The 15006-nt window shown below is 38.6% G+C and overlaps 1 protein-coding gene across 2 annotated transcripts in view; it reads right to left on the bottom strand.

The window, feature by feature from the left end:
- Positions 1 to 564: 564 nt before the first annotated feature.
- NAMPT (nicotinamide phosphoribosyltransferase) overlaps positions 565 to 15006 on the bottom strand; it is a 31630-nt gene continuing 17188 nt past the window's right edge. The window contains exons 6-12 of one of the 2 annotated variants that reach the window (XM_055711389.1): positions 14571 to 14707; positions 12302 to 12527; positions 10945 to 11064; positions 8426 to 8443; positions 5516 to 5656; positions 5225 to 5359; positions 565 to 3466 (exon numbers count right to left, since the gene is read on the bottom strand). In XM_055711389.1, the coding sequence (XP_055567364.1) occupies positions 3353 to 3466; positions 5225 to 5359; positions 5516 to 5656; positions 8426 to 8443; positions 10945 to 11064; positions 12302 to 12527; positions 14571 to 14707 (891 nt within the window). In that variant the 3' untranslated portion in view covers positions 565 to 3352. The remainder of the gene's footprint in view (positions 3467 to 5224; positions 5360 to 5515; positions 5657 to 8425; positions 8444 to 10944; positions 11065 to 12301; positions 12528 to 14570; positions 14708 to 15006) is intronic. The other variant, XM_055711390.1, reaches the window with a different exon arrangement.

Here is a 15006-nt window from a genome sequence, read left to right on the forward strand (position 1 = left end):
TGCAAGTTAAAATGTTACGAAAATCCTGTCCAAAGGGACATGAGATGTTCTCTCTGATGAAGAGCTGACATTTTTTGACAGATACTGAAGTGAACTGAAGGCTGGCTGAAACATCTTTGGTTAATTTGCTTTTAATCAAGCATTTTTAGTGGCTTTAGAGGTAAAATTGAAATAATGCATCTTTATTTGAGAAAGGATTATGTCAAATATATATAAAAAAAGGATAATTCCTTGTATCAAGCTCAATTACAAGTGCTTCATTTTCAAGCACAAACAGGCAAGATGCTGAAGCACCAATGTGCTCACACACACCCCTGCAAAAAAAAAAAAAAAAAGGGGGGGGGGAGGGGGGCAATAAAGCAAAAAAAGAGCCCATTTTCCCCTCTCTAGAACTGAGCTGCTTAAATTCAATCATCTAATCACAAACTGCATGCAAGCCAACTGAGCAGCTCCCTACAGAGCGCTGCAATGACAGCACCGCTCTGCTCCGTGTTCAGCAACAAAGAGCACAGGAAGGAAATCGGATGCCCAACATCACAACTTCAAGACACAGTCAGATGGCTATCATTTTCACTGCCAGAACTAAACTTTATTTCCATGTGTATTACATACTGGTAGTTGATGTCAAGTACATTAAAATTACTTTTAACACAGGATTTAAGTGAGGAATATTTATTCTTCACTAAACAGGTTAAGAAGGAATGTAAAAACCTTTAAGAAAAAAACCCAGCTGTTTAAGCTTTGTTCCGATTTTGGCAAACCAAACAGTTAAGTACTCTTCTGTTCTCTCCTCAGATCTTTCGAAGTACCAAAAAAGCATCCTTTCATAATCATGCAGCTGAAGAAAAAAAAATAGTCTTATAAAATCCATTTCTTATGCTAAATATGGTTACAAATAAGAGTCTTAAACACAAAACTCCCAATTCCTATTTTTAAATACAAATACTGTATTATATTATGAAATGGGGATAATTAAAATATATCAATGACTACAAATCTAGTAATTTAAAGCAAACAAACATGCTGCCTGCTTTCATGTGGAAGAATCAGGATATTTTATGGTTCAAGCACTGCAGTAATTTCTGTCAACCCCTTGATGCCCAGAATATCAAACCGCCAAACACAGAGACATGTATTCAGGTCTGAATAGCACCAGGTGTTCTTTTTTTTTTTTTCTTCTTTTAAGATACTAACATTTAAGAAAATGAGTGATGCGACAGCTTCTGAAGGTGACATGCACAAGTTGCTTCAACTCTTAAAAGTTTTAGACAATACCGAACAATTACTAATGTATTTCATGGTACACAAGAACACAGTGCTTCCACAGTATATTCTTAGTTCTCAAGTACAAAAATATCAGTTATGGGTAGTCAATAGTTATCAAAATTTTTATTGGTACAGAATGAAAGCAGCATTTACTTTATTGTTTTTTTAAACCATACATCATAAAATTCCCTAGTACACATGTGGAGGAGTGAAATAGGCTCTGTACTGTTTACCTGCTACTGATCCTAGGTCCAGATTTCAAACCTTTCCTGGCCAAATACAAACAATATCATTAATAGCAAAAGGAAGGCAGTTCCTCAGTGTGAAAGGTCAGCATTTAGAGTCTTACTAAAGCACTATCTTTAAAACAATACATCACTTAAATGTATAATTACATACACTACAAGTGGAAAACAAGTTGTTATTAACAAGAACTATTCAGACTGGGCATAAATGTCTTAACCACAAACCCTGGAAATACTGTGGGTGCTTTGATGTGGCCCTTTTTGGCAAGAGAATAAGAACAATGAAGTATGGCTTTTCAATCTTCCTTTAAAAGCACATTTTATAAAATGATATAGGCTGAAATTATTTTAGATGACCCCTAACATTTTTCTGGAACATCATTTACTAATTAAAAACATTAATTACACCAGTATATTGAGCTATTGGCTGATAGCTGATCACCAACATAACGCAGGAGCCATTTGCTTTTGCTGTTGTTTTTTTAAGGGAGGTACTTTTCTAGCGAGAGCCATCCTACAGTACTATCGAACATTTCAGAGGTTACTACATAGCTTCTCAAAAAAATCCTTAACAGTTTTGTCTTCCAGCAGATATTCAAATCAAGCATACGCAGAGAGCAAATACAATCAAGTGCAGACAGTTCAAAAGTCTCTCTCAAACACATTGTTTTACAGTTACCCTCTGCAGAAGAAAAGCCCCTCCTCACCCCAGTGAGGCAGGGCGAGAAGGGGAAACAGGTCTGCCATTCATGTAGGAGTTTGGCTAGCATAAAGTTTTATTAAAGTTGTTAACAAAAATAGTTAAACATTTTTACAATTTAACATCCAGTCTGACAAAAGGCAAATCAATGAAAAAAATACAAAAAAGTAAAAAAGTGCACTACCCAGTCCAGTATTTTGCTTTAAAGTCATGTCACTTACAGTATATGAAAAATAAACCCAGAAGTGTAGTTACTTTAAAATACACCGCTTCCATATTTCAGTATTTTACACATATATTCTATAGTGGAAGAGGAGATCTCTTAAAAACTTTACTCTTAAAATATTGAGGTGCATATGCCAAGTGGGATAGACTTGGCAAGGTAAGTTGCAGTAGAGAATCCTTTCAAATTTGGCATTTCATTTACATACCTTACCGCGCCGGCAAGGTCTGTAGTACCTAAACCTTCTAGTAAGAACAGTAATTTTCTTTAACGCAGATTTACTAATACAGACAACTACAAGAAACGGTGAGGTGAGCAATTCTATGGGATCTTAAGGAGAAACAAGTCCTGATTTAGTCATCAAATGGTACAATGTCACAACAAACTTTAAGGCCATGTTTTATTTGCTGATTAATGGACAAAAGGCAATGGATCCCCCCCCTAATATTTTCTTGAAAGTCTGTGCTCATAAAAATCATGAAAAGTTGGAAAGACTTAATTATTGAAACTTTAAATATATTTTACACAATCTTGTTTGTACAAAAATACAAGTTAAATATAAACATAAAGCAATTATGATAATTTTATGTAAATCCATTTTGTGATATTCTGTTATATATAAAAAAGTTTCTCAGCTCTGTCTCATTTGTGAAAAGATCAATACCAGATTGAATCACTACCGGCAAAGGGCCCTAAAAAGCACACTGTAGCATTAAATATGTTTTACAATGTAAGTACCATTTCCTGATTTCATCTTTTCTAAAGACTGGCAAAAGATAGGGCAGTATGTCCATAAACCAACAAATAATTTGGCTACAATGTCATAAAACACTAACAGACAAATCTGTACAATAAACCCAGTAGCTATGCAGTACGTACTTGTTACACACACACACACACAGAGACATGGAATGAAACTTAGTGAGACGCCGTTTCTAGTTCACTGTTCTTCAGCCTGGCATTTTGTCTTACTTCATCAAATGAGTATGATTTCGTTACCTTTCCATTCTTAAATACTGTATGAAGGAGATCCTGCAAGAAACACCACTGTTTTAGTGAGGGTGATTTGGCAAATGAACAAACAACACAGGTTACACGAGCTCAACAGCGAGCACCCGCATCAAGCTGTGTAAGAGCAGAGCTTTAAACCGTCAAGATACCAAATCTTTACAGCTTCTCCTGACACCTTTCACTAACAGTAAGACAGAAGAAGGGAATTTAGGCAATCTTGTGTGCAGACAGAAGCTTTGCGGTGAGTAGTTCCTAAAGTGACCACATCTGGCCAAAGCCAAATACACACACGCTAAATACACCTTGCTAGAGCAGCTAGTAAAAAAAACCACTCCACCAATTAAATACAATTCTATTACAAAGCTTTAAACGACATCTTTATTTCCTCTTGAGCAACTACGGGGGGAGAAGTAAAAAAAATAAATAAAAATGTATCTCTCTTCACAGTCCCCTTTGCACATATATTTTGTAAAACAGTGGCTCAAGAAGTGCTTGCCAACAGCACACTGCAAGATCAGTAAGTACAGCTTTGTACAGAAAATTAGCACAGAAGCCGTGCTGAGCAGTTGCTGTGCTTGATGACCTGTTGCAAGGACCTGCGGCTTTAGGGAAATGGGCCCACAAAAGAGTGTACGTTACCCTGTCACTTTCCAGGGAGCCCCAGAACCTGCACACAAACAACCCCCTCTAATATCCCAGGACAGAAATTTGGGAAAATTACTTACTTCATCTTTCAAAAAATTAGTAAATGTATATTGCCTAACTTCAGAGCCAAAGTCTTGTGATTTGTTTTGAAGAGATTTCTCACCATTAGGTCCCTCCCTCTCTACATACATATATATATATGTATATATGAATGTTCAGCACGTGTGTACTTGTATATACAACTTTGTCAGTCTTTTCTTATTGTTGCATCCAGACCACATTATCTTTATAATACTATCGTACAGTGTATACAACTCTGGTTGTTGTTTTCTGTCTTGAAATTTCTCAGAGACATCTCAGTTTTATGCTTACTGTTTCAAAGAACAGTATGCCTAGTAGTATCCCTCTGCCTAGTAGCACAGAAATATGCTTCTGTATAACAGAAAACTCAAGAAATTTCCTGCTTCTAAAGCCTGAAGTGCAATTTATCACTTATTTTCCAACCTCTTATTTCAGGAAGAGGCTCAACATGCAGTTAAACATTTAATTGCTTGCATGCTGAAAATGTAAGAGATATCAAACTGAAGGCCTGAGATCAGCATAAAATTTGTGCTTATCTTACTGAAATAGTATCTGGCTTTGCAATTATACCAGGGAAATTAGATTTCTAGTTTAAAGTCTTTCAAAACTGGGCAACTACTCCATGTACAGAGCATTAACACCCGAAGGAACTATTTAAAAATCTCAATGGGGAAGTAGAAACAAATTTTAGTTGTGCCTGTCCCTCCCCCACCTGCAAGTCAGGTCACTACTCAAATTGTGCGATACAGCCCATAAAGAACTTCTTTGTTAGTATATATTCTGCAACGTTGAGACATTAGTTTTTGAAAAAAGCAGCAATGTTCTCAAGACAAACATAAGCAAAAGTTCTCTAGTTGTAAAGCCTGAATGTTCTACTGACATTCTAACATTCTGCTGTTACTGAATTTGGCACTAGGTGCACTTCAGTAGTAGTAAGACGGGAGCTGAACAAAAAGACAGTAAGAATTAAATTATGATATTAAGTTACAACCTGCTTTTTTCTCAAGTCTATTTTTGTATGAGAATGATGCAATGCATTTTGGAAATCCATACCTGCCCATACTCTTCAAGATCTCCCTTGCCTTCTTCAAGTGTCACATAATCTCCAGCAGGTGTCCTATGCAGTGACAGTCGTCCTTTCTTTGACCTTTTGTTCGGATCAGCAACTGGATCCTTGAAGACATTTACCTAAAATGAAAAGAGTATTTTTTCAAAAGGAAAGGGCTTTGTGGGGCTTGTGTACCTAATGTGGATGATGGTAATGTAACAGGAAACATCAAACAGATTTTTAAGTAGGGAGGCCTCTACTGAAAACAGAGTAGTAGAAGTTGTACAAAAACATACCCCGAGACCGTTGGTCACCACATAACTACATTTGAAGGAACAGTTTAAGAGATCTCTGGTTAGTTTCTGCAACAAAGCTCCACCAGATCCAAAGGCAATATTCTCAATGCTCCATTTATTCTTCTTCATTCCTTCCACAATCTGATAAGAAAAAGAAAATTATGACAAAGCATAGTTCTAGGCCATGCCATTTTTCAATAAAAATATTATACTACTTAAACAAGATGCTTTTACAGACAATTAAACCAACTAACATTCAGTTTCCAGGAGATGTATGTAACAATTCTGTCAATACTTGGCTCGCTGTTTGCCTTTTTATTTGTGATTCCAGCATGGCACAATTACAGAAAGCTTGTGCTGTAAAACTATTACCATGCCAACATACATACTTCCCACACTAGGGCAGCACAGTAATGTAATGCCCAGACAATGAAAACTTTAAAGAAAATAAAGAGACTTCGTGGGCTACTTCAGAGCCCTCCAGTTTCTCTGAATTATGGGAAGACCTCAAAGCATAGCGTGTATCCTGAAACAATGCAGTCATCTTGCTCATCCGTTCCAGAGAGTTGTTATTCACTTTGACCAGTGACTTCAACAGAGCAATTCTCCTGAAAAACTACACTGACTAGAATTAATCAGATTAGCAGTTTTGAAGATGGGAAATGGAAATACATACAGCTGCTCAAAGAGTTCACTTTGCCACCTCCTCAGGCAGGTACAGATCAATGTGAGCTACACTGCTCCCAACAGTCAAGTTAAAACTTACTAGAGTATGTCCCCCCACCTTCATTCTGTCCAGCCAAACATGACATCCTCTAGCCTGAAGTAATGGGTGCTAGTTTTGTCATGCTCATAAATGGTCAAAATCTGTTCCCCTGGCCTGTTACTTTTATGACAGCCTGAAATGATTGCTATAGCCCCAATAAGGGCATCTTTAAAGTCCTATCCCCTAAACGTTTTACTAACAAGAGTGGGTGAGAAAACTTCAGAGCAGTTGAAATAACAAAATCCCATCCATCCAGAAAAAAGGAAGGTGAGAGGCAGAATGGAAGGACATGATCTATGCGGAACAGTGCAGTTTCAGAGCTCAACACAGCCAGAAATGTGGTAATCCTTTGTGCGATCTCAGCCTCCTGCACCAAAAAGAAATGCCACAGTAACACCGAACAGCACCATTACAGGAGCTCTGATGACAAGCCATTTTTTTTTTTTTAGGTGACAGCTAAGTCAAAATTAAAGGTTCATTCATTAAAAAAAAAAAAAAAGGAAAAAAAGAAAAAGAGATTATTCCAACTAAGGCAGTGGCAAATGGGTAGCTACCGTAAATAAAAGAGCATACTAGTATTTTGTTTACCCAGTTAGTCACATACAGTCTCTTCATGGATACTCTCAGCCTGAATGCCTACAGAGGCCAGCCAACAGGGGAGGTGGACTGCAGAGCCGTAACATTTTCAGGGTATGCTCTGAACACCTCCCCACTACTTTTTTAGCAGATTGCTCCCTAGTAGAGATCTCACTGATAAGTTTTCATCATTCTAATGGTACCAGCTTACTCAGCCTCATCTAAGAAGCCAAGCAAAAGAATCTCAGGCCCTAGCACCATGGCCTTCACTTAAGAGAACCTTTTGGAAGCTTTGTAGCCTGAACAAATACCTCCTTGATATGTGTCAATCCTATTGATTTTAGCAGTAATCATCACACCCTTTCAGACAGTGACCATGCACAAAAGGAATCTGTATTTTCAGGTGATTAGGTTCTCCTGGAACCAGTCAGGGGTACTCAGGGAGGAGAAAGGATTGAAATTAATTAAGCATCTCAGAAGTAACTGAAGATGACAAAGAAAGGGTAAGGAAAAGGATTTTGCATACCCTCTACTTAAGCATAAGGCCCTGTAGTACCGTAAGGAACCAGACTTGACTGGGCTCGGATACACACCCTGCTTACCTGCACTGCCTTTTGAAGGGGTAAATGTATGTAAACTCCACCCGGACTCTGAGCAAGTTCTGTCAAGATGCTGACCAAGCCTGAAGCCACAGGAACTGCTGGCCAAGCCTAAGCCAGCATTCTACTCCTTTCCTTATCCAGTTTTCTAGATCAGGTCTGACACTGAACTTGCTTGAACATGCCCACAAGATGCAGCGCAAACTACCTGGTATCAACAACATCCTAGTAAGGTACACTATGCTTAGACTTGATGTTCACCGATACTTGTAGGCTAACAGCTGCTAGCCCAAGTACAGCGTAGGTGGGCCATGGCCCCTTAACCTTCTTGCCTGTGTGAGAAGAAACGTGAACCCCTTTTCAGCTAGTGTTCCTGCTCTCATTTACAGATGGCTTGTTCATCTCGGGCCACAGGCACAACTCCTCACTCACCCTGGGTGAAGAGCTGGCTTCCACCTTTCCACTCTCTCCCAAGGGATTTCCTTACTCAGACTGATCTTTGGCTGGTGAGGGTGGAAGGGAAGGGAAATTGAGACTAAGTTGAAAGACAGCTCTGACTACCAGTGACGTGCAGCAGAGGACTAGGTAACAGCTTCTTAGGTATGGCGAAAATACGGCAAACAGCAGCAGTAACAGGGAAGAAGAAAAGGGGGAGATCTGAAACAACTCAAGCCTCCCCCAAAGGGAAACAACACAGAACAATTTCTTGCCTCGCACTTTCAAACCTATACAGGCAGAACAGTTCAGATGTCAAGATTTTGACCAGCTTCCTCTGACCATTATGAGCACGATTAGATACACCAACTGTGACTCCAGATTAGAGGATTTTCTTTGTGTAAAAATTTGAAGACACCTGGAAATTGAATGTTCAAAGAAAATCCTTTGAAAGTGTAGTAAATTGTGGATTAGCAGATTGTAATGATTTTTAAAAGTGAAAATGCTAAAAGAAAGTCAGAAAATGTTCCTTACCTGTTCTACCAGCATCCCCTATTAAAACAAAGAATTTTAAAATCCAGTTTATACTCCAAGTTGTTTTCTATATTGTTGTTTCAGCTAGTTTGGATCATTACATGAGACTGATTGGTCATTACTCATCTAGATCTTCCTATTGTACCCATTACCTTTCATGTGATCCGTAACAATAAATCACACCTACAACATAAGGCTGATATGGAATAATTAGAACAATCACTTGCACAGGCTATAAGTGGGGGGTGGGGGGGCGCGAAAAGACTGCCACAACAATATTCATATTTGTTCACGTAAAATCCTTTTTAAAAAGGATGAATTATACTTCAGGTTTGGATTGGTTTTGGGGTGTTGTTTTTTGGGGTTGGGTTGGTTTTGTGTGGTTGGTTCATTTTTTTAAACGGCAAGCTATTACCCTGTCTTCCAAAAGGCAGCATGGTAAACTTGGTTTTGCTGATAAAAGAAGATAGAGATCCATGAAATTTAAACATAACTAAAATTAGGCTGCAAGATCACAATCTTTTTGCTCCAACATAACTTGCTGCTGTCAAATGAGAAGTGTCTCTTCCCTTCCTGACTGCTTCTCCCAGTTCAAAATGACAGTTTATTCCCTGTCCTGTATGGTGCTAGTGAGTACTGGCCCCTTTTTTGGGCCAAATTAAATTCATTAAACCACAAAATTGATTGCTTTCAGCTGAAAGAGTTTGCTGCTACATGTGTGGGCTAAATCAGTTTAATGACTGGCAGTTCAATGCCCAAAGCTGACATGATGTGTGCAGCAAGGTTACAGAGTCAGGAAGAGATGAGAAGGCAGCCACTAGGCAACAGTGAGTTATGTCTGCTCTGCACATCTTGTGGAACTACATCTTCAGCTCTCTTCTTCTACAGGAAGCCTTTTCCCTCTGTAATCAGTTACAGTTCAATGAGGAAAACACGTAAAACAGGCAGATCATCTGAACAAAGAATTGCTCCTTCTACGTCATCCTTTCCCATTCGCTACAGGAATTATTTTCCTGCTCTATTTAGAACTTTGAGAGCATTGCATTTCTAGTTCTAATGAAAAAATTTTAAATACTAGTTTTAATATTTTGATTACAATCAATGTTATATAAGCATCCAGTATAACTTACAGAAAGCAACCACTGAGTTCCATACAAGAACGAATTAATAGTCCAGTTTCGTTCCTGTTACGACTCATGAAAGTCTCAGTGACAGCCTACTTTGCCTAATACAGGCATCAGTCCTGACAAATGGTTGTTAGGAACAAGCAAAAGTTTTTTAAAAAATAAAGCCCTTTTCCCCTAGTATTGAGTGAAAACTTTCTTTCCAGCTATTAGCCTCTCTTGCTTGTGTTCAGTTAAACTCATTAGCACGGTTGTACAGTCTCAAAAAGCCACATGGGACAAAAAAAAAGTAAAATAAAATTTGCTTTAAAGGCTATTGGAGGAGGAGCAAAACCATAACGCATGTCGGGTAACAATCTCAGTATTAACTGCTTTCCAAGGATCCAAGTGACAAATCTGAGTTCTGTTGTTGAGGTTCACATGGGTGCCCATGTCAGATAGGCAGTTTCAGACTAAAGAACAAGCCTGATGGCTCTCTTGCTTCTAATTTTGAGAACCGGCAAAAGCCAACTTTGTTAAGAAGAATCTAAGGATGTGTCAGTCTAGAAAGCTAAGACAAGTGTCAATAAAATCAAGTTAAATTAATCTTAAGTTTATTCAACTTCTTTCTGTTTTTGAACTCTAATACAGCTGAAGATGAATGATACAGGACAAACCTAATAAAAGCCAAGTCGTCCTCCTCTGTCATCTGCAGTTACTGCAGTCTGTACCTTCGCAGCCACATTATATTACCTAGGATCTCCATCTAGTCAATAGTGGTGAATTTATAACTAGTTTCAAGCATGCAGCATGTACTAAATAGCCAATTTTGGCCTTGACGAAATTGGACTTTTAACTCAGACTACAGTCTAACCTGTTATACATGTTGCCTGGGCTTTCACCAATCCTTATTCCACTCTCCAAAAATCAATGAACCCTTACCCTTGTTTTTAAAAAAGGTCTTCTTCAAAACTACACCTTCAATATTTGAGTGCAAGCACACTTCAGATGGTACATAACTAATGAGCCAAACCCGTTAATTACTACTGTTGCTATAGCACAGCAATCACACAGTATGCCTGAGATATCAATGAAAGGACCAAACACTGCCAGATTTTGATTTGAATTAGATTTGACAAGCAGGATGAAAGCAAACAAAAGGAGAGACAGTGGGAGGAGAAGAGTTACAACAGGGGGATTAGGAAATGCCTTTCAGTTTTTTTATGAATCTTAAAAATTCCCTGTGGAGTTTTAATGAATTTGTTTAACATGTGAGGATATAGCTGCCAGCATCTGGAATGAAGGGGCAGGGTGGGGTCAGCAGTCTCTGCTGCAGCATCTGACTAGTGGTAACAGAGTCCAGATTAAATATCAGCATTATCAGTGTCACCCTGACACATGAACAGGATCTCCTACCTCCTGCAATGTGTTGATATCCACACCATCCCCCTGAATAACTCTGAGATATGGTGGCAGCAACTTGTAGCCTTTCGAATTCTCCGTAATGGGAAACTTCTTCCCCAAGATCTCCAAGACCTGTTGAAAAGAGAAGGGAGACAGTTCAAAATAAAAATAAAAACCTGCCATTCCAAAACAGAAACACGATTTCCACACTGAGTCATGCTCGCTCTCTCTCAAAAAAACCCCAACCAACCCAAAACACTCAAAACCAGCAAAAAAGCAAACAAACCAACTCATAAATAAATCCACATATCCTGTTCTAAATCTGTCCACAGCAGCACACAAACAAAAAGCATGCCAACCATTGTGGGGGAAGCCATCAGATTAAAGCAGTCACAGACCATATGGCCTCTACGAACTTGTACCCAAAGAGCTAATCAAAACCATGCCTCCCTCTTCTCCCTCTTCGGTTGCTGTAAGTTTTTGCTGTTAAATGCGTCAGCTGAAGGTTCTGCTCTTCTTTTGACATCCCTTAAGGTGTTAGATGAGGCTTTTACTTTTCTTCGGTTTTGTTAGCGACCAATAATTTAAACTAAACACTTCAGTTACAAGTTTTTCTTATCAGTTCTGATAAAGATTATTCAAAGTTCCTATTTGGGATATGTCACTTGTCCCGAAGAAAAAAGTGTTGAAGCTGTATGGATCTGATTTGAGTACCAACACAACTAAAATCTCCCCTACTTTCTATTAGAATAGTGCTGACAGCTACTCAAATTCAGAGGTATCCAAAGCTTTTACTACAGAACTGCAACAATCATTATGCTCTCTAAAGAGCTATGTGGTGAGAAGCATCTTTCAGCTTGGAGGTCACATGCCACTGACCTAAATGCACATCTTACAAAAGGGAGAAGAGTGCTAAACTTGTATTTGTAGCATAAAACATTGAATTACATTAAAACAGGATGCCAAGATACCTAAACTCATTGGTAATAAGTCTTACTGGCCTGCCATTTATTAATACTCAAGTTGTTTCCCATTTTATTTAAGCGATGAAAGTTTCTCTTTATAGAATCATTCCGGCATTGTTAGACCAGCAGAACTGGTTAGTTACTGTTGTAAAAGCTTCAAGGATGGTATGCAAGAATGGGTTTGATGAAAAAGATCAAACTGTTCAGACTGCAAAAGTTTCCATATCTATATTGAGATGAGGTAAATGTTTACATTTTTTCATAGGTCAAAATTGCCCAGCATTGACTATACACTACGTGTAGCAAGTTAGAGCATTATGTCTCCTACGTTTGTTAGCCAGTCACTACAAAACAAACAATTGCCCTTCCCAATCTTATATACAAATGACTTAAACAAGGATTACCTTTAAAACAGTGTCAAGAGGATTCCCAGAATCTGGTCTAATGATAAGCGGTGCCTCTGGACTTCGGGCTTCAATTATATGCCTTAAGTCATCACCCCATATTCTTTCACAAGCATTGTAAATGTCATAGCTGTCACTAACCACAGATACAGGCACTGAAGAAAACTGTGTCACTATGTGTTCAAAAGCATCTTTTTCATGATCTTTCCCCCAAGCCGTTATGGTACTGTAAAGCCAATTGAAAAATCCGTATTAGAGCAGCATTTATATGTTAAATCACACATTCTATATTTCCTACCAGCACAGTTCAAGATAACAATAGGCAACATGATTACAAGTACATAGCTTATGCTGTCTTATCAGCCCTGTGTTGCACGGATAATAAATATGCTATATAGTAAATAAACAGCACCCTGGATTTATCTTTGGCAACTCAGACAAACACTTGACACATGAAACTCCTTTCACATATAAATGTGGTTTGTTTCTTTTACTTTCTTTTTTTTTTTTTTTTAAACATTTGGGAGAGAGTTTCTCTTTTAAACCTGAAATTCAGACAGTGGGGAACTACAGATACAAGTACAGAACATCTGCTCTGGCAACTTCAGACTGCAAAATGGGAAGCAGGGAACTAGCAGCATATGGCAGAAAAGTCGTAGAAGGAAACACAATGCCTTTTCTGTTTTAACAGTGCTATAAAACTATTATCCTCACTCATACAAACATTCTTTGAGAGGAACCTCAGGGCATTACCCTTGGTAGAAGGGTACAAACAAGCATGTAAACCAGAGTTGCTAAGAGGTAGTAAGTTATGGAATGCCAGTGGATTGGCAGTAGCTGTTTTGTATGAGGCCACCACAGACCAGTTTAAGTGACTTAAACCTGTGTGTGAACACCTAGAAACACCCTCACACAAAGAACGGGTGTGTAGTAAGAGCTTGTGGGCATTGGATTTTTACTGTAAAATGCTAGCATGAACTACTGTGTGGACAAGCCCCAGGTCGTCACAGTAGTGAAGAGACAAACCAAAATTTCTTCCAAAGAGGTTGGGGAAGTCCAAGGCATAACCCTGGTGGCACACCAGAGGTGAGCACCACACTCACACCAACTCACATTGGTGGCTGTGGAACAGTAGAACAATTCTGGAAAAATTTTGGTCTCTTGCACAAGACCCCTTTTTGTGTACTAACTTGGAAAGGTGTGACTGCAGCCTGTGTTTGGCAATGCAAACTTTAGTTAGGGCAGTTTAAGCCATCTGTTCTTATGCCACCATTTCAACATGCTATGCAAAAGACGCTTGTTCTCTTGACTCCGTGTGTTTGCTTTCATTACAAAGAATTTTATAGTTGCTTGGGCCATCATTTCTGGATTTAACTAGTATTAAGCTAAGCCAAGAGAAGATGTTCCAGACAACATCTGTAATTTCTACTGATGCAGGAGTTCTAGAACAGCACTACAGCAATGGTCCAGAGCTACATGAAGCAGTATTCCTTTAAAGATGATCACTATCCTCTAAGGGCTATTCGTGTAAGCCTTTCCAGTATCTGTCTTGCAAAAGTAAGTGAAAATACTCACTATTTAAAAGCACCAGATTTTGTACTCTAAGAAAAGCATAACTGTCCCTTCCTTTATCTACTGTTCATTCCAGTATGCAGACATGCAAATAAAGTCCAACGATTTGCATTCACTCCTGACCTTGTACAGGATTTGGATATAAAAAATGAGAGCTCTTCATCTCAATGTGTTTGAGATCAGTTACTCCCAAGAACACTCTCACAATTCTTCGAGATCAAGGATTTACCATTGGCTGAATTAGTTATGCGGATGGAAATCTTTAAAGGAACTTCTGGAGGGAAAACATGATGTGGGGAGAGTCCAGAATTGCAACTACTATGCTTTTTTAATTTTATAATTTTTTGTTTAAAACAAAATTTAAGTTCACAACACAAATCCTCAATATCTACTTTAATCAGTAGGCCTTCAAGTTAATTCTAAAAAGAATAATTCAAATTTACTTAGACACTGATAAGAAGGTTATACTTAAAAACATTTAAAAACACATTTATGGTTAAGAACAATCGTGCCACTCTTGTGCCCCTAGAACACACACAGGCATCAGTATTGAACTTCTGCCTCAACAATTGGATCAGTCACAGTTACTACTGTATAAGTGAAACAGTTTAATATTTCTGCATACAAAGACAGATAAGAAAAAAAGTACATTTTGTTAAGCTATTTTTAAAAAGGGTTTAATAGCCCAATATCTTACCTGTGTTCAGCAGCTGGAACAGAATATCCTGGAACCGGATCTTTTGTACCATAGTACTTTTTAATTAATGCAATTCCTGCTACAGTGTCTGTTCCTTTGAAGTTCACCAAATGAGCTGAAGCTCCTATTCCTGCAGTCTGAAAAAGATGCAACTTCCAGCTGCCACACCAAGCATAGAAGCCTAAACCCAGTCACCACCTAGCACTAGTTTGTAGCAGCAAAACTCTGCCACTGTTCCCATTTCACCAACCCCCTCTTCATGCATTTACACAGGAAGGACAGCTTCCATATAGAAAAAAGCTCTCCCAGCCTAGCGCTCACAGTTCAGGCACAGATCTACCCCCTGCCCCCCCCCCCCCATAAGTCCAAACACAGCATGCTCTCCCCATTCACAGTTTCACTGCTGAACAGGGACACAACTGTTAACAGATGCACA

The sequence above is a fragment of the Falco cherrug genome, chromosome 5 (assembly GCF_023634085.1).
Source record: "Falco cherrug isolate bFalChe1 chromosome 5, bFalChe1.pri, whole genome shotgun sequence".
NCBI lineage: Eukaryota > Metazoa > Chordata > Aves > Falconiformes > Falconidae > Falco > Falco cherrug.